General features: G+C 42.2%; 1 protein-coding gene across 4 annotated transcripts in view; it reads left to right on the top strand.

Annotated features, from left to right (window-relative positions):
- The window catches only part of KAT7 (lysine acetyltransferase 7), a 31,384-nt gene extending 8,660 nt beyond the window's left edge, over positions 1-22,724 (top strand). For 2 of the 4 annotated variants that reach the window (XM_036094827.2, XM_036094840.2), the window contains 11 exons: positions 2,068-2,150; positions 5,393-5,482; positions 6,882-6,980; positions 10,508-10,618; positions 12,501-12,692; positions 15,141-15,230; positions 15,450-15,590; positions 16,666-16,759; positions 18,924-19,070; positions 19,916-20,022; positions 21,044-22,724. In XM_036094827.2, the coding sequence (XP_035950720.1) occupies positions 2,068-2,150; positions 5,393-5,482; positions 6,882-6,980; positions 10,508-10,618; positions 12,501-12,692; positions 15,141-15,230; positions 15,450-15,590; positions 16,666-16,759; positions 18,924-19,070; positions 19,916-20,022; positions 21,044-21,145 (1,256 nt within the window). In that variant the 3' untranslated portion in view covers positions 21,146-22,724. The remainder of the gene's footprint in view (positions 1-2,067; positions 2,151-5,392; positions 5,483-6,881; positions 6,981-10,507; positions 10,619-12,500; positions 12,693-15,140; positions 15,231-15,449; positions 15,591-16,665; positions 16,760-18,923; positions 19,071-19,915; positions 20,023-21,043) is intronic. The other 2 variants (XM_036094836.2, XM_036094858.2) reach the window with 1 other exon arrangement.
- The last annotated feature ends 321 nt before the right edge of the window (positions 22,725-23,045 follow it).

Here is a 23,045-nt window from a genome sequence, read left to right as displayed (position 1 = left end):
AATACAGAAAATTCCATTATATTGATAGTTTATAAATTTTTTAAATTGTCCAGTATGGATTGACCTTTAGATTATTTCTCATTTTATTTATTTTGAATTATACTGTAGTGGATAGCCTTGTATATATGTATTTTGGTATTTTCCTAGAAAACCTGTAGGACTAAATTTATAGCAGTAGAATTGCTAGATCAATAGACTAGCCATCCTTTTTAACACTTTTGATATAGACGCATTAGATTGGTTTTAGTTTATATATTCTAGAATAAGACATGACTTGAATAATTTACCCAGAAGTTATAGACGCATAATATTTTAGAAAGAAATATTTATAGAGGTATTTCTAAGAAATACTAAGAAGGCTTTCTGTAGTATTGATGCTTTACATTTTATACATGGTGTTTGATCACTGAAGGTAGTTTTTTCTGTGCAAGATAAATTGAATGGATCTTTAAAATCATATTTTTAATAATACAGTCCTGGAGAAATGGCAGCCTGCATATCATATATTAATTCCTCTCTCCCCCAGTACTTGGATAATTTCATCCCTTAAAGCTTACTCCATAAATCATGTATGATTTTTTAAATGGCAATGTCTCCATTACCCAAAGGTCTTGTAAACCTTTTGGTTAAAGAGATGTATAAAAAGGAAGTAACATTCAGTTCCCTGTGTGTTTCCCAAAACCACGTGAAAAATAGAAAAGTGAAAAGGTACCCCTTTAGATAAAATGAGCTTTCAGTATTGTTATTTACTAACATTGTCCCCTGATAAGAGTGCCTTGTGCTGACTTCCTATATATTTTATTATAGTGTTAGATTAGTTTCAGGTGTACAATATAGTGATTCAGCAGTTCCATACATTACCTAGTGCTCATCAAGATAAGTGTACTCTTGATCCCCTTTATCTATTTCACCCCTTTCTCCCTTCCCCTCTTTGGCATCCACCAGTTTGTTCTCTTTATTTAAGAGTCTGGTTTTTTTTTCCTTTGCTTTTGTTTCTTACATTCCACATATGAGTGAAATCATACGGTATTTGTCTTTCTCTGACTGACTTATTTCACTTAGCATAATACCCTCTAGGTCCATCCACATCATAAATGGCGAGATCTCATTCTTTTTTATGGCTGAGTGATATTCCATTGTATATATATATATAGAACACATCTTTATCCATTTGTTTTTAGATAGACATTTGAGTTGCTTTTATATCTTGGCTATTGTAAATACTAACTGTCTATTTAAAAGTCTGATTACAGAAAAAGCCTAAATTTTATTTTATTTATTTATTTTTTTTAAAAGATTTTATTTATTTATTTGAGAGAGAAAGAATGAGAGAGAGCATGAGAGGTAGGAGGGTCAGAGGGAGAAGCAGACTCCCTGCTGAGCAGGGAGCCCGATTCAGGACTCGATCCCAGGACTCCAGGATCATGACCTGAGCTGAAGGCAGTCACTTAACCAACTGAGCCACTCAGGCACCCAAGAAGCCTAAATTTTAAACAAAATCAGCCCCCCTCCAAAAAAATGAATATATTTAATTTGGTTCAAAATTATCAAAATACGCCTATTTGTAGATTTGAAGAGTCCATTTTCTTTATTTTCCATAAGTTTCTTTTGATTATTGAAGAAAGCTCAATTCAGATTAGGTAGCATTGCATAATAGAAAGGAAGGAGCACTTAATATACATATAACTTGAAAATTTAGCATAGGAAAGTTAAATTTCACTGGAAGAAAATGTTCATTTGTTTTGTTCCTTTATTATAAATGTATGGCTTATGATTTTTTTGGAATTTGAGAACTACATTATCAGAAGAACAGAAGGAACTACAGTTGATATTGAACATATACAAGTATGTTCAAAGATTGCCAGATCCATCCTGTGGAAGAAAAGAATTTATTGTGGGTACAAGTTATGGCCCTGACATCACTTACCTTTGGTGGATTCAATCTCTGATCAGATATATATTGCATAAAAATGATACAGCAAAATAACACGGTTGACATACAGAAAACTATCATTTTATGAGCTTAAATCTTTTATCTTGAGATTAAGTTTTTCCCTCTTTTAACAGGACATCTTACAGGAAAACACGAGAGACATTTCTCCATCTCAGGATGCCCGCTCTATCATAACCTTTCAGCTGATGAATGCAAGGTAATTGTATTCATTACTTGACGTATGCTTACCGAGTGAGCGCTTACTTAAGGTTTGCCAGGCACTTTGCTAAACACTGGGGATCCAGTGTGAACAAAATAGGCAAGGTCCTTTTTCTTACATTCTAGTGGAGGAAACAATAAAAATACAGTTGTTTTTTTAAAAAAATAGTTAAACAGATAAAAGAATTCTAGTAGGTAATGAATGCTTTGAAGGAAATTAATAGGGAGATTAGGTATGGAATATTTGGAATATCATTGACTTCAATGACTGCCAGGGACCTTTTCCATTAGGAAATAATTCGCATAAATATGTGATCTCAGTAGTTATGCATTAGGTTCTCTTCTCACGAATCTGTGAAGACATTTTGCTCTTTAAATTTTTTCATAATTATTTTCCTTTTTCTCTGTTTCCGTGGAATAGTTTTTGTTTTTGTTACTGTCAATCATACCTACTCTTGGCTAATTCTTGTTTTAAATTCTTGAGAAATATAGTCCTAAATAACCCTTGGGATTTGGGGGTAATGGATTTGGGAGAGCCTAAGATCCTATGTTATATGTTTCTGTGTGGGTTGCTGCTACCAAGGATGGAACTAATAATGGGGAAGCAAGAGTTGAAACATTCTTAATTAAATGGATTGCGTGGGTAGTATTTGGACAGGTTATCCAAGCTCATTAGATCGAAGTATTAACTGTTGTTCTTGTGGCTGTTATTTTCTGACAACGCCGAGGTCACAGATTTATTCCTGTCTGAGCCAATTTCATCCTATGAAAAATTAGAATCCCTAGCCAACATTAGTTCTTTCTGATTCAGGAATTTGGTCTCTTATTCACAACTAGACCACACCATAGGAAATTTCTCTATGTGTTTAGTCTTTCATCAAAGTAGTATACTTTGAATGCTTACATGGATTTTAAGGTTGAAGACACTCTTATTTTTCTTCATTCCAAATTTTCTTGTATAAGGAAGGTCATTTCTTCTGCTCCTCCACGTAAGAGTGAGTGGTAGGTCTTCCCATTATCTTGCCATTCGCCTGAGACCAGATCAGAACAGGAAGAGCTTGGCCAACATCTGCATCAGATCACGGACAAGGCACTAGATATTTCTTTCTCTGAAAAGACCGTGATCTCTTTTTTTTTGAGAGTTGTCCTCTGCATCTTGTCTTTAAATATCATGATCTGATACTGTGGATGGTTTCACAATTGAAGTCTTTCTGAGGTACAACTTGTTAAATTGTTGGCTTGTGGCAGTGTGAATAAGTGAAGCAATTTATTTTTAAAAAAGAAAAAGGGGACGCCTAGGTGGCTCAGTCGGTTAAGTGCCTGCCTTCCGTTCAGGTCATGATCCCGGGGTCCTGGGATCGAGTCCCGTATCGGGCTCCTTGCTCAGCGGGGAGCCTGCTTCTCGCTCTGCCTGCCACTCTCCCCACTTGTGCTCTCTCCCTCTCTCTCTCTGACAAATAAATAAATAAAATCTTAAAAAAAAAAAAGAAAGAAAAGAAAAAGAATTCAGTTTGGGGAAGAAAATTCTGAAAAAAAGGAAAGCATTTCCTGAATCTTTCCTCTCTTGTGCTTTCTTCTTCGCAAGAGGAATGAGGCTCCACATAATCCATCTCTACTACTGGAACCTAGAGGATCCGGGGAATTTCTGAAAGATATATATTTTTATTACATTTAGAATCCCAAATGGAAAAATTAGACTAATTCCTGGCATTTATTGAAAGCTCTGTCATTTTTAACGTACTTGCATATACGTGATTACCCTTGAGTTTCCTGGTAAATGTTTGCAATCAAGGATATTGCCATTTTTATTTGGTTACAGAATGTCATGACTGCATACTGTACAGGTACCTGAGGGTTCTCTGAATGAGATAAAAAGACTGCATTCAGTGAGCTAACTTTCTCATGGGGGAGGCAAAACGCATACAGATGAATAAGTAGAGAAGAATTTCATGCAGTGATAAATGCTGTGAGGAACAAAAAAAACTAAAGATACAGAATGGCTGTTTTGGGGGTGATGGCTGTTTTGGGGGTGATGGGTACGGCACTGGCTTTTGCTCAGGTCGTTAAGGAAGACCTTCCAGAGGAGTTGGCATTTGACCTGAGTCATGGCTGAGGGCAAAGAGACAATTGTGTCCAGATCTAGGAGAAGAGATGTAGATGGAAGGATGAGCAAGCACAAAGGCTGTGAGGTGGGGATCAACTGCTGGGTTGGAGGGGCCAGAAGTAGGCCAGTGTGGCTGGAGCATGATCGGAAATGAGGAAGGAGGATCCAGATCCTGAACGACCCGTAGGCCTTAGCACAAGGAGTGTGTCTTTATTGTGACGACGGTGGGAAGCACTTGGAGGGCTGTAGCAGAGGTGTAATATAACTTCATAAATGCTTTTTAAAAATCACAGCTTGTCGTGTGTGGAGAATGGACCGGTCGGGGCAGGAGTTGATGCAGGTCGACTAGTTAGAAGGCTGCTCCGAAGCTCAGGCAGTGGCTGGTGGCCCGGGCTAGTGCTGTATCTGTGGAGATAGTAAGAACTGATCGGGTTCAGGATATATTTTGGAAGGGAGCAGCCTGATAGACTTGCTGATGGATATGATGTGAGAAAGAGAAGCAGCAAGGACGACCTTCAAGTTTTTGACCTGATGAGTTGGTTAGAAAGTGTTGCTATCTGTCGATAGAAGGAATGGTTGGGAGGAGCAGATTTGTGGGAAAATATCAGTCGTCCTGTTTGACCGTGCTGAGTTTTGTTGTGAAGTGGAACAGGAGGTTGGATATGAGCCCTCACTTCCAGAAGGTGAAGCGGAAACTGTTGGAGAGCTGATGTGATTTGTCTTAAGATCACATAACTGCAGAGTTCAGTTTCCCCGTAGACTTGACCTCCAGCTATCCAGGCTTTTCTTTTGCACCTCTTCACCCTGTTCTTGCACTTCCTCACGGTTTCTTGTTTCTTACCCATTGTGCATTGCGAGGGGTCCAGGCTCAGGGTTATCAGACTTCATTAAAATCTTCGCCTTACCACCATGGAGCTGTGATGATTTCGCTTCTCTGATTCTCAGTTAATGGCTGAGAAAGCAGACCGTGAGGCCTGCCTTACCTGTTCTTGTAGAGATTTGTGATAATAAACACGAAGATCCTTTGAAAGTAAAAGCGCAACATAAATTCAAGGGATTACCATTGTATTCTTATGCTTTTAAGTAAACTTAGTCTTAGAAGCAGGAGGATTTATTGACGTTGTTGATGGTTGCAGGTGAGAGCACAGAGCCGGGATAAGCAGATAGAAGAGAGGATGCTGTCCCACAGGCAAGATGACAACAACAGGCATGCAACCAGGCACCAGGTACGGGCCTTGTTCAAGCTCCGGCCGCTCACAGTCTGAGAGCCAAGTCTTGGATCTCCTCTGCCCGGGATCGGGCGTTAGGTCTCTCTCTGTCTCTTGTTCCCCGTGGTATTTCTAAGTAACTCGTCTTAAGTCGTCTTCACTTGTACACTCAGAAGCATATTTGCTTTCCAGAGAGTAAAATTTCATGAAACAAGCACTTCTGCCTCATAAATGAAGGAATCATGTTGTTTATGAAAATAATAGTTATCACACATAATCCTGATTATTTCAGAGATTACACTTGCTGCTCCATGTCCTCATGTCGCATCTCCATTTTAACCCTTTGTTACTTTCAAACCCCCTCACTGTGCTGGCATGTTTCCAAGGTCACCAGTGACTTGTGCTTATTAGCATTTGACACTTGTGGGTGGTGTCATTTTTCTTCTACTTCTCTCTTGCCTTGGATTCCAAGATGCTGCTTTGCTCTAATCTTTCTGATTCTCTGAATATTCCTGCTTATTGATGATGCTTAATTCCTGTTCCTCCATGAATGCCTTTGGTCTTTGCTCTTGCTGTTTTTCTGGCTAACTCTGTGCCAGGAGATTGTGTTTATCCTTCAAGGCCTTGAACACTTCTCAGCTGTTGTAGGAATTCTTCCCAGACCTCCTACCATCGAGGAATTTCTTCCTTAGGTATTCTGTTGTAGTGTTCTCAGAATGCTGGTTTAGCCCTTGTCACATATATATACACAGCTCATCATACGGATGTCTGTTTTTGTGGTTAGATTATAGGTGGGTAGCAGAGGAAGCCTGGTGAGGAGGAAAAAGTTTGGGTTTGGAGCCAAACAGATCTGGATTTGAATACTGTGATTCTGTGACACTAGCTGTGTGGTCTTAGGTCCCTAAACTTTATTTCCTTGTTAATAACAAGGAGTGAATAATACCTACCTGGTAGGGTAGTTGGCTAACAAAATGCCCATCCCCGGTGCTTGGCAGGTAATAAGCATGCCATAAATGGTAGCTGCTCTTGTTTTCATTGTCTGTCTGGGGTTCTCAGCTTACTCAGTTTAAAAGTTTTATTCATTCTTGTATCAGTGCTTGGAAAACAGTAAACATTCAAGAAATGCTTATTGAATTGAAATACCTTTATTTTATTCCTGTTGCTTTGGTGAAGACATCCCTCCTTAATCTATGTTCTGTTTGATCCCATATTAACTGACAGTAACATAGTGGTCTGGGAACCCAGTTTGGAATTTTAAACTTGCCATAGTACTCTCAGGATGGCTGTCATGCATCTGGCATGTTTTTCTTCCCTGCCCAGGTTGTGTTTTGTTTTGTGTTGTTACTTTCATTTTGAAACTGAATGACATCATGCATTTTCTAGCTAGCTTCTCAGTGTCCCTCTTCTTGCCTTTTAGGCACCAACAGAGAGGCAGCTGCGGTATAAGGAAAAGGTGGCTGAACTCAGGAAGAAAAGGAATTCTGGGCTGAGCAAAGAGCAGAAAGAGAAATATATGGTGAGAAAAAGTTAAATAATTAACATGAATTCTTGCGATTGCGTTTGATTGCTTTTGGTTTCTAAGCCCTGCTCTTCAGATTTGCCATTCGGTATTCTCAAGTAGAAGGGCCCTTCTCTGGCCCTTAGAGTTTGCCATAATCCCCCTCAAACTGGATTGTTAAGAGTGGAAACCAGGAAGCTTCGAAAAACAAAATACAATTAGAATTTAGATGAAAAAAAATTCAGTCCTGTAGTTGTTTGTAAACCTCACTTTAGTTGTAAAGGGTTAAATTTAGCCACTCGAACAAATATCAGGATGTTGGAGATGTCTGTATAAGGGAAAGTATTCAAACTAAGTGGTGGTCTGTGTATTTTAATGGGAAAACAAAATTCCTGAATGATAAAAAGTATTAATTGGGTGATATATTCTATAAGAAGATTTTTTGGGTAGTATTTTAACTTTTTTTCTACTTTTAAAAATAATGCACATTTGTTTTTGTTTTTGTTTTTTTTTTCAAGATTTTATTTGAGAGAGAGCATGAGCTAGGGGAGTGGGAGAGGGAGAAGCAGACCACCCCCCCCTCATCCCCACCGCTGAGCAGGGAGCCCAATGATGCTGGGCTCTATCCCAGGACCTGAGCCAAAGTCAAATGCTTAACTGACTAAGCCACCCAGGTGCCCCAAAAGTAATGCACATTTGTAGTAGGAAATATAGAACACATAAGAAAAGTATACAGAAATAAACATCAGTCCTACTACCTAAAAAGTAGCCATGTTAGCATTTGGGGATATTTCTTCTTAGCCTTTTACATAATGCCTTATTTATGTAATTTGGATTTTACTGTAAGTACAGCTTTGGATTCTGTGTTTTAAATAACATGAACTATAATTTCCTCATTTCATAAAAAATTCTTCAAAAAATTTTTTGCATAAAATTTAACTTAAGATTTATTGTAAACATGATTTATAAGTATATGTGACTGATATTTATAAATGTGTTAAATGCTTCCTATTGAAAATACCGAAAATATTAGAGAAGAAAAATTCCAATAAAAATCACCCTCTGAGATAGGAACCCCCTCCTCCCAGTGCGTGTTTTGCTATGCGATCTCTCGGTCTTTTTCTTTCTTTCTTTTTTTTTTTTAATATTTATTTATTTGATAGTGGGCGACACAGCGAGAGAGGGAACACAAGCAGGGGAAGTGGGAGAGGGAGAAGCAGGCTTCCCGCTGAGCAGGGAGCCTGATGCAGGGCTCTATCCCAGCACCCTGGGATCATGACCCGGGCTGAAGGCAGACGCTTAACGACTGAGTCACCCAGGCGCCCTCTCGGTCTTTTTCTGATGTGTATTTTTATTTTTTCATAGAGTTGGAATATTGGCTTATTTAGGCATTAGGTTATTTAATGTATGGCTTGTGGATACACAGCTTCATTAAGGCAAAAATATGCCAAACCATGTATTTACTTTTTTGGCCATCCTCACTGCCTTGAAAATGATAATCTTTTTTTTAAAATTTTTTTTATTTTAAAGATTTTATTTATTTATTTGACAGAGAGAGAGATAGAGCAGGAACACAAGCGGGGGAGTGGGAGAGGGAGAAACAGGCTTCCCACGGAGCAGGGAGCCCGATGCGGGGCTCGATCCCAGGACCTTGGGATCATGACCTGGGATCCTGACCTGAGCCGAAGGCAGATGCTTAACGACTGAGCCACCCAGGTGCCCCTGAAAATGATAATCTTATGAATGAGATGGATATGGGCCAGCAGGAAACGGGTAGTGGGCGAATTTGTAGCTGAATTCCTACACCAGACTGTGGGGTTAGTAGAGGGGAGGGTTCTGGTAGTGGGCTGTCAGGTGCAAAGTTGTATGCTTCCCTCTGCCTTGTTCAGTGTTTTTATCTACAAACTGGGTAGACGTGGAATGAGTAACATGATAATAGCATTTATTGAGTGCTTATGTGCTTAGGCACTAAGGCATGGTTATGTTGTTTCCATCATCTTTTTTTTTTTTTTTTAAAGATTTTATTTATTTATTTGAGAGAGAGAGAATGAGAGACAGAGAGCATGAGAGGGAAGAGGGTCAGAGGGAGAAGCAGACCCCCTGCCGAGCAGGGAGCCCGATGCGGGACTCGATCCCAGGACTCCAGGATCATGACCTGGGCCGAAGGCAGTCGCTTAACCAACTGAGCCACCCAGGCGCCCTGTTTTCCATCATCTTTATGACAACTCTTTGTGATGGATGGTGTATTACCTATTTCATAGATAAGAAAACAGAGGTTTTGAGAAGTAATTTGCCCAGAAATCATATGGGGGTAGAAAGAATGTCTGAAGTAAAAGCTCCTGAAATTTAGTTTATAAACATCTGCTTTCCAAAATTTGAGCTAAGTTATTTGGATCCAACTTTGCTGTTAAAAATGCTGGATAGGATATTTTTTTTAAGCTTAAAAAAATGTTTATGAAACTAGAAGAAATAACTTAATATTTAGAATCTGAATCTTAGATGACAGAGTCCAAATGCAAAAGATACCGGTCAGATGGGCCCAGAGGAACCTGAAGAAATTGTAATAGGGGTCAAGGTATTGGTGAATAGTTTTTTCATATGCTAATATATATGTGAATTCTATAATGTTCTCCCTGGGATGAGCCATCCACTCCACTTAACAACCATTATCTTCTATTCTATGGGTGGGAGGTGGAGTCTAGGACGGAGTGGGAAGGGCTAGAATCAGAGGTTTAAAAAGGGAAGTTTGCCTTGTGGCCTTTCTTTCCGGTGCCAGGGTACTTGTCATGACTGCCATGGTGAGATTTAATACTTACTGAGAACTGGCTTATTTTTATGCTGCTGATTTTCTATGAGTATTGTCTCTTTCTTCTTGCTTAATATTTAGTACAGTGGTTTTTAAAGGGGCCAGCCTGTGTTTCCCATGCACTGGGGCTGGAGATCTCAGGCGAGACTTTCAGGCCTTGGGCGGACAGTGTCTTGGGCCCAGCGACTGCAGGGATAGAATTTAGCAAGGACCACTTAGTGCAGATACCGCTTCTTCGTTGCGGCTTTTCCTTTCAGTCTAAAATCTCAGACTCTAAGTCTCAGAGATTTTGTGCTATTTGTTTTGCTTTGCTTTGAAATATGGGAGTATCCACCAAGGTTCCTTCCAGGTCTCAAGATTCTAGGAATTTGTAGTGCCTTTGGGTTTGTTATATTTTATTTATTTGTATTGTCATGCACATTTTCAGATGAAGAAATGGAGGCATAGAATTCTGACCCTCGAGGTGCTCATTTAGAGAGAGAAGAATGAAACTCCCTTTTGAAGGTGTAGGAGCATTTTCTTTCCAGATTCACTAGGGTGGATAATGGTTGTTTTTGGCATTAACCTGGTAATAGTGTGTCTTATGCTCAGTCCCCAGTGCCTAGTATAATGCCTGGCATACAGTAGGCACTAAATAAATAGCTTCTAGTTGTGCTTGGCCCTCTGGTTGGCATTGACTGAAATGAAATAGATGAAGTTCTTAGAAGCAGAAAGAATCACGCTCTGGTTATTTTCCTAGGAACATAGACAGACCTATGGGAACACTCGGGAACCTCTCTTGGAAAACCTGACTAGCGAGTATGACTTGGATCTTTTCCGAAGAGCACAAGCCCGGGCTTCAGAGGATTTGGTGAGTATTAAAACCTTCAAGCTTGTGGACCACTTGTGAAGGGCTTGTACAACTGCCAAGAAAAGTGATCAGCAATCAGTTGATGGGAAATAAATGTCCTTTGGTCCTTTGCTGCATGAATCTCTTTCCCCTCCCCCAGCTATCCTTTTCAGGATGATCCTACTTCCCATTCATATTTAAAATTAATTTCCCCTCCTCCCTTCCTTTGCCCTGACCCTTTTTCCCTCTCCACCTCACCTCCCAGAAGGACCTGTTCGGTGGGAGTGTTGAGGCCGGTTTAGACAATAGGTGCCCCTTGGTCTCAATTGGGCAATTTGCAATTCTGAGAGCCTCTAGATTGGTGGCTAAGCCTCTCTTGTTCTCATACCCCCCCCCCCCCCCAGGAACTAGCCTTTGCAGGGTTTCCTCAGCCCTCCAGTCTAGCTCTAAAAGAATTAAGAGAACAGTGAAGAAGAATAATGGAAAAGGCTGTGGTTGGTTGTTTTATAAAGGAAATTAATATTTGACCAGCCACGTTTTATCTATGAAGCTGGTTTTCTGTTCTGGTTTTTATTTACGGTTAGTCTCACTTAGTTTTTGTACCCTAGGCAGAATTTTCAACAAGGTTGCTTTAAAAAATTGTGGTACCTCTGATTTAACAGATTAAATGTGTTGAGGGAAATTTAGCTTGTAGAGTGATTATCCTCTTTACCCTTTTTTTTTTTTTTAATTATATCAAATACTTCATTCACAAATCCTCGACTTGTTGGAAACTTGGAGGGGGCAGGGTTTGGTAGCTGCTTTCTCCTGCTCTGGAGCAGAGCATTTCCTATCACAGCTCTCCACCTGGTTAGGCTTAAAAATTCTTCCTGTAGGGCGCCTGGGTGGCTCAGTTGTGTTAAGCTACTGCCTTCGGCTCGGGTCATGATCCTGGGGTTCCAGGATTGAGTCCTGTGTCGGGCTCCCTGCTTGGTGGGGAGTCTGCTTCTCCCTCTGACCCCACCCCCTCTTGTGCTCTCTCTCTCTCTCTCTCTCTCAAATAAATAAAACCTTAAAAAAAAAATTTCTTCCTGTAGTCAGCTCCTAGCCACTGAGTAGAGATTGATACCCAAAAATACTTTCTACTTTATCTGGAGTTTAGATTACAGTATTAAAGCATTGTCCATGTTTCAAAAATATTTTTTCAGGGACCTGCGTTGAGAGGATGGCCCCATATACCTGTGGATTTATGTCACACAGATCCATACAGTTTTAGAAGTAGTAAAGCACATTCTAGATAATCTTTTGTTTGGTTTTAGAATGTTTTGTAAGGGTGGGGCATTTGTATTTGTGATAGATTGCCTTTATAAAACAGTTTGGTAGGGCGCCTGGGCGGCTCAGTCGTTAAGCGTCTGCCTTCGGCTCAGGTCATGATCCCAGGGTCCTGGGATCAAGCCCACATCAGGCTCCCTGCTCCGTGGGAAGCCTGCTTCTCCCTCTCCCACTCCCCCTGCTTGTGTTCACTCTCTCGCTGTGTCTCTCTCTGTCAAATGAATAAATAAAATCTTTAAAAAAAAAAAAAAAAGAAGTTTGGTGTAGGCTGATAAAAAACAAAATTTTACCAAGGACTTGTTCTGAGATTCTAGAGACGAGGCCCACACAGCATGGTAGGGAGCAGAGAAAAGCCACAGTCTGTTGAGACCTGTGTTTTCAGGCAGTGTAGATCGTGAGTTTTCTAGAAGCCATCTTGACTATCTGTGTCCAGGTAGGTACCCCTCTTTAGTGCAAGTTTCTCATGAGTTAGAAGGCAATTCTATTTTTTCTCCTAGCCTAGCATGGTGGCATGCAAACAAGCATACTAGAGGCTTTTTAAAAACAAAGATGATTGATTGTAATCCTCTTTCTGATTTCTTCTCTACAATAGGAGAAGTTAAGGCTGCAAGGCCAAATCACAGAGGGGAGCAACATGATTAAAACAATTGCTTTTGGTCGTTATGAGCTTGATACTTGGTACCATTCTCCCTATCCCGAAGAATATGCACGCCTGGGACGTCTCTACATGTGCGAATTCTGTTTAAAGTACATGAAGAGCCAAACGATACTCCGCCGACACATGGTAAGCTGTCTGGGGTTCTCTGATCATGATGGTGATGAGCCAGAGGAGCTCTAGATGTTGACCTCTACCTGGATGACCTCCATCTCTAAGCCTTCCTCTCTCAGTGGTCCATAGTAATGGCACAAAGGCATTGGAAATGGAAAGCCACATTTCAGGGTGGGGAGGATTCAGCCTGTGGGCCTGGCTGGTGCCATGTGGCACCCAAAGCAGCTGATGTCCCATAACCACATCCTGTCACACACATTGACTTGTCTTTTTTCTTGCTGCCTGCTCTTTGCCATTTCTCCTTGGGATATCAGTTACCTCTGCCCACAGTTTTTACGTGTCCCAAACTAGATAAAAGCAAGTAGACTTCATTAGATTGACTTCATTAGACAGGGCAAGGACAATGTGACTCACTTTGTATCCTTAGCAACCAGCGAGGGCAGGAAGTGCCCAGTAAATGTGTGTTGAATGAATGCGTATTTAAAGGAGACAACTTAGGAAATTAACAAAATGGGTGCTTTGGTGCCTTCTCCCAAGTTTAGTGCTTTCTGGTTCCTGAACATTGTCCTTCCTATTCAAATAGGAAGAAAGATGTGACACTCATTTTATTGTTCATAAATATGCTCACTAGGTATTTTGTAGCTTTAGGTCATTTTTCATTTCCTAGCTGAAGAATGAAAAACTTGTCTTAAATAAGGGAATTTCTAGGAGCAGGGGTGGGGAAGAGAGGAAGGAGCTTTTTGGGCAGGACACCTTCCTTTTCCTATTTCTGTCATCCCAGCATAATTTGGCTCTAAGACCTTTTAGGGTGTCCCTCCTTCCATCCCCTTCCACCTTTATTTACCAGGTTTTCTGTATGCTGAACATCTACGGCCCAGGCTTTCCCAGAGTTCCTATCCTTCTACTCTTGTCCCCGGTTGGGTTGGGGGATAACTGCATTTTGTGTTCTCATCTCTGGAACCCATACTCTTGTAGTGTTGCGGCCCAGAACCGCCCCTGTGAATTCAGCCCTCCAGACTCCTGCACACTCGACTCGACTTGGGGGGAGAGCGACTGAGGGATGAAGGACTGGTGGGGCCACTAGGCCACAGGGGTGAGGGTAGCAGAGGACTGGTCTCCGTGGTTGTAGACCATGGAAATAAACTAAAATCCGGTTTTCCTGTGTGAAAGTAAGGCTGGTATTTTTACTGATGTGAACTGCTTACCGTTTAGGTTTTACTTCTTCCTTTTTGTTTCTGGTTATTTAGTGGCATTAACCAATAAAATAGCCCGAAAGGGCAAGACACAGTAGTAGGCGGGGAAAATAAACGGTTTGAATAAATCTGAGGGTCAAGTAAACATTTTGAATATTTGAGGATCTGCATTACGGGAGGTACAAAAACTGATTTTCAGGAAATGAAAACCTGTGTTTTCGTCTACACTTCTGATTCCCATTGCTTCATGAGTAATCGCTGAAATGGGCCACCTTTGGCCATTCGGCCAACAGTTTGGCTTGTTTCTAAACAATTGTATTAGTTGGGTTATTGTTGGAAAGAGCCAGTATGAATAAACGGGTGGATATAGGAATAAGCCTAGGGGTGGAGCTTTCTTGAAGCAATTCCAGTTAGTATTTGGATTTACATGTGACAATTGGGGTGTGATTCTTGAGTTGACCAAAAATCACAATAAAACTTAATAGAAAATGTTCCATATACATCTGCTTCCTAAATGATACTATTTAATGTATTTACATAAAACCTTGTAAGAATTCACGTATTTCCAGCAATGGCTGACTGGCTGCATTAAATCCTTTAGCAATTGAGGGTGAGGAAAGGGGTTCTTTGTGCCTCCTTGTGGCCAGATGCCCACCTACCCCTGCAGTTTCTTGCTGCTGAACCAGGCTGCCTTGCCTTTTTTTTAAGCCACAGAAGGACTTGCTCATCTTCCTTATATAACAAAGGGAACGCTTTGGTAGGGGTTAGTCTTTATTGTCATGGGCCTGTTTTCTAATCTGAAGAAAAGACTAATGGTTATGTGGTAACAAAGTTTACGGGTAAAGGTGAACATCAAGTATTCCTACCTTTTCTTAGCAACTCTAAGCTGCTGGAAATAAGCTGCTTAAGAATTTCCTGTTGGCACAGGGCGTTTTAGAATCGAGGGTATTTTTTATTTATCTGGCTTTTACGTAGTAGATGATTTTAATCTCCTGGGTTGAAACAGGGCCAGAGTATGATCTAGAAAACTTGTCCTAAACTGCTATAAAAATACCATAAACACATTACTATGATTTTAGAAGCCGTTAATTGTTTTACTAAAAAAAAAAAACAAAAAACAAAAAAACAACTCTTGCCGTACATTCTCAAGTGTGTCCAGCTGTCTGTCATCTCCACTAACTAAATTTGACCTGTGATTCATTTTTCCTTTTGAGCAGCAGTCTTGTTGGGGAAGGTTTGTTTCCCTGATACAAATTCCATTCTCTTGCAGGCTAAATGTGTGTGGAAACACCCACCTGGCGATGAGATCTATCGTAAAGGCTCCATCTCCGTGTTTGAAGTGGATGGCAAGAAAAACAAGGTAAGAAGGAGGTGTGGTGGTGGAGGGTGTATATTCACAGGTCTTGGAAGCAATTTATTCTGTCTCCATCTCCCCTTTGTAAAGAAGGTAGGACTCTGCTGTGGACCAAAGCACACTTGCTGCCTCATCAACAATGATGATATGATCTTTAATTTTAGGCCTTTATCTGATAAGTTTAAGAATCACTGGCCCATGCATGAATTCTGTCTCTGCTTCCAGATCTACTGCCAAAATCTGTGCCTGTTGGCCAAGCTTTTTCTGGACCATAAGACGTTATATTATGATGTGGAACCCTTCCTGTTTTATGTTATGACAGAAGCGGACAACACCGGCTGTCACCTGATTGGATATTTTTCCAAGGTCAGCAGGATCTGGAGATTAAGAAGCTACCTGCCCCAGCAGGGTGATTGATGTTGGCATTTGGGGACCCGGCTCACTGACAGGAAGAGGCTGTACCCTGGGCAATGACAGCCCTTCCCTTAAGGGTTGGGGGGGAGGGTCGCAAAAATCCATGTATCAAAGATTGTTTAATGCAAGTTTGCAATTCTTTATTAAAAGCTTCTGGTTTATTCACTTCTGGACTTGTGGGTTAGAGCTACCTATTAATTACTGTCCAAGGCCCTGCCTGCTAACCCTGAAGCCCACATTTTGTAGTCGAGCCAACGCTCCTAGCTTTGCCCTCTGTTATTAGCCTAAAACCAGGAATATATTCCTTTCGCCTGGTTTTCTAGCTGGGCTCATTCTGTGATAAGGCCACTGTGCCTTTGAAGGCTGAAGGCCAGGTTTTGCTTCTGACTTTTTATTAGGAACTTTATTGAAATCTAATTCACATGCCACACACTTGACTCATTTAAAGCGCATGGCTCAGCGGTTTTGTACGGTCAGAGTGTAGTGCAGTAATCACGCAGGCCCTCCGCTCCGTTCTCCCTACCCCAGCAAGCACCCCCGGAGCAACACTGCCCATTTCCCCTCCACCACTGTCAGCCCCATCTCTGTAAGTGTGCCTGTCCTGAGCGTTTTGTGTAAAGGGAACCGTACAGTATGTGATTTGATTGTTGACTCCCTTCCAGACTGGGGGCTTACTGTTGGGGATCCCTCTTTTCCAGCAGGCAGCCCCCTTTTGAAAGATTACATTTACAGAGGGTTGCCCTGACCGACTCAGCAGTCAGACCTTGCCCTGCTCTGTGACTAGAAGGAACTCAGTCAGCCCCCTTAAAATGAGACTGGTCTCCGAGCTAGGGAGAGCCTGGCATGGCTGGCTTCGGCCATCGTAGGAAACGGTGTGCACGGACCAGCTGTGAGCGTGACAGCCACTCCCTGGGACTGCTTAACCAGACTGTTTGCCAGCAGCCTTCTTTTGCGTTTGTGGGACTGCTGACACCTCGGGTTCCAAACCCTCTTGACGTGCTGTCATCTGTTTTGCTCTTGACTTTAGGAAAAGAATTCATTCCTCAACTACAACGTGTCGTGTATCCTCACCATGCCTCAGTACATGAGACAGGGCTATGGCAAGATGCTCATCGATTTCAGTAAGTGGGACTGCTCCGGCCTAGGCTCCGCGAGCTGCAGGGGCGACAGGAACGGTTGGGTCTCTGTAGTTCCCGGCGTGCAGCAGGTGAACGGCTATGTGGACAGAATCTGAATGTCCTTGGTCAGCCGGGTGTTACCTGGAATCTTTCATGAATACAGGACTCAGTTGCTACCTGATAGTGGGGGAAATAGAGGATAGGAAAGAAAGCTCATGAGGATTATCCCCATTTGAGACTTAGGAACAGCACATACGTGCATAAGGCTTCAAATCTATTCCTGGATTAGGGATTGGCAGTTTTGTAAGGACTTTTCTAGTGGCAATCCCTATACCTGATAGAGGCTTTGGGCTTCTTTAGTAGTGTATTCTGTATTTGGGAATTCGCCTCCTCGAATTTATTTGTAATCCCCAAATCAATACTCTTGGCACTTTTGCAGTCAGTTGTGGACATGCACACAGCAGCAAGAAGGAAGTCACCATATTTTCTCCACTCTGGTCAGACAAGCAGGTGCCTTGTTTCGACTCTCAGTGTAAACACATGTTTTTTTGCAGTCTGTTAGTGCCGTGCTTTTCATATTTTTGTGCATTTTGTTGCTGATTTTATTATTTTTAAGGATTTTATTTGAGAAACACAGCATGAGCAGGGCGGGCGGGGGGGGGGAGCGGGAGGAGGCAGAGGGAGGAGGAGAAGAAGTAGGCTCCCCACTGAGCAGGGAGCTCGACGCTAGCCTGGATCCCACTGAGCTGAAGGCAGACAACTGACTGAGCCACCCAGGCACCCTTGTTGCTGATTTTAAATGGCCCCTAGGTGTAGCGCCGAAATGCCATCTACAAAGGCTATGGGGTGTGTCTTACAGAGAAAATACCCGTATTAGGCTTCATTTAGGCATAGGTGATTGTGCTGTTGGCCGGGAGTTCGATGCTAATGAGTCAACAATGTATATTTAAAAAGGCATTATTAAACAGAAACACATAGAACAAGGTGACCATAACGATGGGTTGATGAAAATATGACCAGAGGCTTACAGATACCTAACCCTGTTTTCCCTAGGAGCAGTGGTTCAGTGTTTGCTAATTTAGTGCTTGCCATGACTTTGTAGAATGTAACTCCTGTAAATGATGAGAATCAACTGTATTTTGTTCAGTGTTCACTGTCTTATGAGATTTTAGTCAGAATTACAATTCTTAGAGTTAGCCTTCTAGCCCATCACTTCCCAGCTGTGGGAAGTGATGAAATCAGGAAGTGGCATAATCCATGGAGGAGGGGGCCCTATATCTTGGAACAGGTGACACCTATTTTATAAACTTGATTTTATGTAGATTTCTAAACATACAAGTGTAGAATAGTTGGGTAATAAAAGACCTTGTAACGTATCATCAGCGTTTCATGGCCAATCTTGTTTTACCTCCATTCTCAACCTCAATTACTTTCACATCTCTAAAAGATAAGCTCTATTTCACATTAAAAAAAATCCAAACCTCCCCAAATTCCTTAATAACCCTAAGTTATAGTATTCAAATTTCCCTGATTTTGTGATTTTTGTTCCTTTTAAAGAAAACACACATGTAATTATTTTACTTAGTTCCAAATAGAATTGATACATTGGGATTGATCGATGTGGCTTGTAAATCACTTTTAATCTGAAAGTTCCCACTCCCATCTCTTTCCTGTATTTCTTTCCTATTTATTTGTTGAAAGCACGTTAGTTTTCCACTAGCGTTTTGCGGAATGTGGATTTTGTGGACTGCATCCCCATAATATTTAACGTTAGTCATTGAGATGTTAGAACCAGAGGCTTCAGGAGATTCAGTACTGAGATAATCTATTCTTAAAATCAAAAAATCTCAAAAAATATAAAAAGTGACATAATGAAATGGCTTCCCATCTCTGTTCCCAGCACACACCTACAGATTACCATTGTTATTAAAGTTTCTATCTTGTGAAACCTTCCAGAGTTTTCTTAATGTCTAGTACAACTAAGTGCAAACACCCCAGTCTTCCCCTTTGGCTTATCCCAAGGCAGCATGCTGTACAGCCGCCGCCCCGTATTGAATGTCCGACCCCTAGTTGGTACTGTGAAGCAGCCTGTCCTCAAGCCTTCCATGTTGACACAGTGGTGTTTGTGATTAGGATAAAATAGTGCCTGCATTTTGTTCCTCGGTAGGTTACTTACTTTCCAAAGTGGAAGAAAAAGTCGGCTCCCCGGAACGTCCCCTCTCCGACCTGGGGCTCATAAGCTATCGCAGTTACTGGAAAGAAGTGCTTCTCCGTTACCTGCATAATTTCCAAGGCAAAGAGATTTCTATCAAAGGTTGGTTTTTGGCTCTTTAGGATAGTTGGTACCCAAGGTGTTAATGCCACTGAACATTCCAGCTTTTCTACTTGTCCCTGCTATGCTTGGTAACCTGCAAAGAGAATATCCCTTCCGTGCTTCATCTGAATATGAGAACAGAAGGCCCACTGGATGCGGGCCACTGCAGAGACCCTCCGGAAAGTGCCTAAGGATTCCAGAGCATTTGGCCCTTTGGGAATGGCTATATGATTTTGGTTTTACAAACCTGGGGTGGTTAACACTTTAATTCTATTTTTTTTTTTTAAAGATTTAATTTATTTATTTGACAGACAGCGAGAGAGGGAACACAAGCAGGGGGAGTGGGAGAGGGAGAAGCAGGCTTCCCGCTGAGCAGGGAGCCCGATGCGGGGCTCGATCCCAGGACCCTGGGATCATGACCTGAGCGGAAGGCAGATGCTTGCTTAACGACTGAGCCACCCAGGCATCCCTAACACTTTAATTCTTAATGAAAGTCAAGGAGGAGGAAAAACGTGAATATTTTTTTTCCAAGTCTTTTGGCAAACATAGGAGCTGATAAGACATGCCTGTATATTTATGTAAGGGTAGAAGAATTAGTCAAGTCTGTCTTTGACCTTGATTTCTATACAGGTCAGAGTGATTTCTTGCTGTAGTATTTCTCTTTTGTAGTTATTAGGACTGGTCAAATAAATGCTTCATAAGCTTTCTCTGAACAGGTTGGGTTAAGTATCAGATTTCAACCATCTGGGTTTCCTCTAAGCGAGGTGCGGGGCTTGGCTTGGTGGGGGTCGGTGAAGGTGGGGGTCTGCACTTTGGCCCGGTTCTCAGTAGCGCTTCTATTTCAGAAATTAGCCAGGAGACAGCTGTGAATCCTGTGGACATTGTCAGCACTCTGCAGGCCCTTCAGATGCTCAAGTACTGGAAAGGAAAACACCTAGTTTTAAAGAGACAGGTAAAGTTTTTGAAGTTTTTGTCAGCTGCTGGCTTAGTGCTAAATGTCTCTTGAGGCCTAGCAGAGCAAAATGGGGCCTTAATACCCAAAAAGCTGCTTTCTCTCCTTAAGGGAGTTTGCCTACATGTACCTTTTTTTTTTTTTTAAAGCGTGCAGTGATGCCTGTTAGGCTTATTTCTTATCTTGTCCTTATCTGAAGCTTTTAGTAAGCTCCTGTCTCAAATTTGGATGACACAAGCAAAGGAGCTCAGTTAAGCAGCTTTGTGTCACACAGCACTTCTGATGATTTTCTTAGATTGGAGCAAATTGCTCATCTGAGGGGAATCCTCATAAACTCCAGGGCTTGTGCACTTGTTTTCTTTTTTAAAGATATTTAAAAATATCTTTGTGGAAGTGCACTTTAGAAAAAAAAAAAAAGATATTTATATATATATCTGAGCATGGTGCCTGATGCTGGGTTTGATCTCACAACCCTGAGATCACCACCTGAGCCGAAACCAAGAGTTGGATGCCCAACCTACCAAGCTTCCCGGGTGCCCCTCATGCAAGTGCTTTTAAATTCTTTAAACAAATGGCATCTCAACTCATGCCCACTTTTTTTTTTTTTTTTTTTAAAGATTTTGTTTATTTGACAGAGACAGTGAGAGCAGGAACACAAGCATGGGGAGTGGGAGAGGGAGAAGCAGGCCCCCCACGGAGCGGGGAGCCCGATGCGGGGCTCGATCCCAGGACCCCGGGATCATGACCTGAGCCGAAGGCAGATGCTTAACGACTGAGCCACCCAGGCGCCCCAACTCATGCCCACTTTTAATTTGTTTTAGTTGACTCACATATAAGGGAAGGTGAATATTGAATAATGATTTTAGTTCTTCCTGAGGACAGTTGGAAATGGTTTCTCTAGGAAAACATTTTCTAAATCAAAAGATAATCTTTTATGCCTTTGGTGTATTATTACCATTAGTATATTAATGAAGACATTTTCGTTGAATGTAGAGTCATTTTTCCTATTGTTCTCCCGCAGGACCTGATTGACGAGTGGATAGCCAAAGAGGCCAAAAGATCCAACTCCAATAAAACCATGGATCCAAGCTGTTTAAAATGGACCCCTCCCAAGGGCACTTAAAGTGACCTGTTACTCTGAGCCAGCGAACCCCAGCAGTAGGAATCCGTACCCTAGGGATCTGTCTGTCATTTCTGTTGCTCTTGTGATTGGCAAGTACAGTATCCTTTGGGAAGGCCATCCCCCTCAGGACTGTCCTGGCTCCGACCCTCGTGTTCACTGCAGACGCTGGTTCTGAGGAACTGTTGTTTCGGCCTCAGTGAGGTTGCCCGGATGGGATCTCTGTTAGACTTGAGAGCAGATCCCTTGTAGCACTGACCCAAGGTGTTCTGTTTGGTACTGTACCTGTCCAGTCACTGGTTCTCCTCATGTCCTCTAGCCCCATGAGGTTGTGTTGTGTCTTCTAAACTTTGTACTAGTGCTTCTTGCTGCCCGGTCACCAGACTTCCAAACCATGGTTTGCCACCACCAGGACCTTTCCAGTTACTCCTTACATGTGTTTTTTTTTGGAAGAGCAGGGAAGAGGTAACATTTCTGACTGTGTGTACTGGGAGGGGTCCATTCCCTTTGGATTTTATTTCACTTTGAGTTTTTCTGCCGTTTTTATTGAAAGACTGGTTTTTGATCAGTGTCAAGCTGATGAGAGACCAGTATTTTTTAAGACTCTCCCAGGGACTCGTCTTGGTAACTGCACATAATTTATCTGAATGAAATGGAGAGAATTGACAGGTGGTGATTCTGTACTTTGATTTGAGTTCACCAGTGGGCAGCGTGTTGGTGGAAGGAAACGAGTCCTTTTTGCCTCACCAGAAAGTGCCCAGCCCTAAATGTTTTCCTCTCTTGTGACCCCCTTCCCCTTTTTACATTTGCGGGGGCCAAACAATGTCCGGTTCTCCCTTTCATGCCGCATGCTAATCAGTTCATAAGACTGCAGAACCCTTTTCCCCGGTACCTGTCGCTCTGATCTGGCACACCTGTACTTCTGCCTCAGTTGCATTGATTTTTGCCTGAACCTCCTCAGAGAAGTAGGAAGTGATTCCACATCTCCTCTCAGCCCATGACTCAACAAGGCAGAGTGCCGCCCCCCCACCCCCTCCCAGCGTTTGCTTCTACAGTGCCTCACCCTCCCTTCTGGGACTGAAGTGCTCCTGCCCTTCCAAGAACTCCGTTTCCTTTTTGGGATTTGACACCCCCCCCCCCCCCGCCCCGTTCTCTGCTCTCCTTTTTTTGGTTTCAAGCAAAGGAAGAGCCGCTCCTTCTAATTTCTCTCCAGCCCATTATAACCCGCTATCTTGGGGCAGCTTTGGATGTAGGACATGTGCTCCCCTTCCCGACTTGGTCTCCAACACTGCTGTCTTCGCGTGGAGCCCTCCCCACGGTCCCAACTCTGGTCATTTGTGCCTTTCTCTTGTCCTCTCTGTACACTACTTATACTCACTGTGGGTTGGGGGGAGCCCCTTTTCAGCATGTCAGTGGCAGCCCCCCACCAGTTTCAGTGTCACTGTTAACGTTTATCCAAAAGCAACTTCACTGGGGGTTTTCTTAAGGGGTAAAGGTCTTTTACCGAAGCTAACCCTTCCCCACATGTGGTAGAATGTGCTGTTCTATATCTACTCCTCAATAAAGCATGTTCTCTGCTCAAGCCTGTTTCACTCAGGGGCTCTTCTTTTAGTCTGCAAAGGGCGCAGCCCACCTGCCGTTAATAGTGAGCACACTGGGCGGTTATTTTCCCCGGCAGCGAGGTGACTGTTGAGGGATGTGGTTTGTGGCTGTGGGATTTTTTTTTTTTCTCTGATGCAGGCTATCTATAGAGGGAGTGATTACTCTGAACTTGTCTAGTTGGTGGGAAGAATTCTCTGCCTCACTTGGTTGCCGCTAATGGGTATGCATAGTGATGACAAGTCAATATTACTCCTTTTTTTTTTTTTTTAAAGCTGTATGCCCAATGTGGGACCCTAACTCA

This window comes from Halichoerus grypus, chromosome 2 (genome assembly GCF_964656455.1).
Source record: "Halichoerus grypus chromosome 2, mHalGry1.hap1.1, whole genome shotgun sequence".
NCBI lineage: Eukaryota > Metazoa > Chordata > Mammalia > Carnivora > Phocidae > Halichoerus > Halichoerus grypus.
Note: the sequence above shows the minus strand (reverse complement) of the source record. Positions and strands in the feature narration are given on the sequence as shown.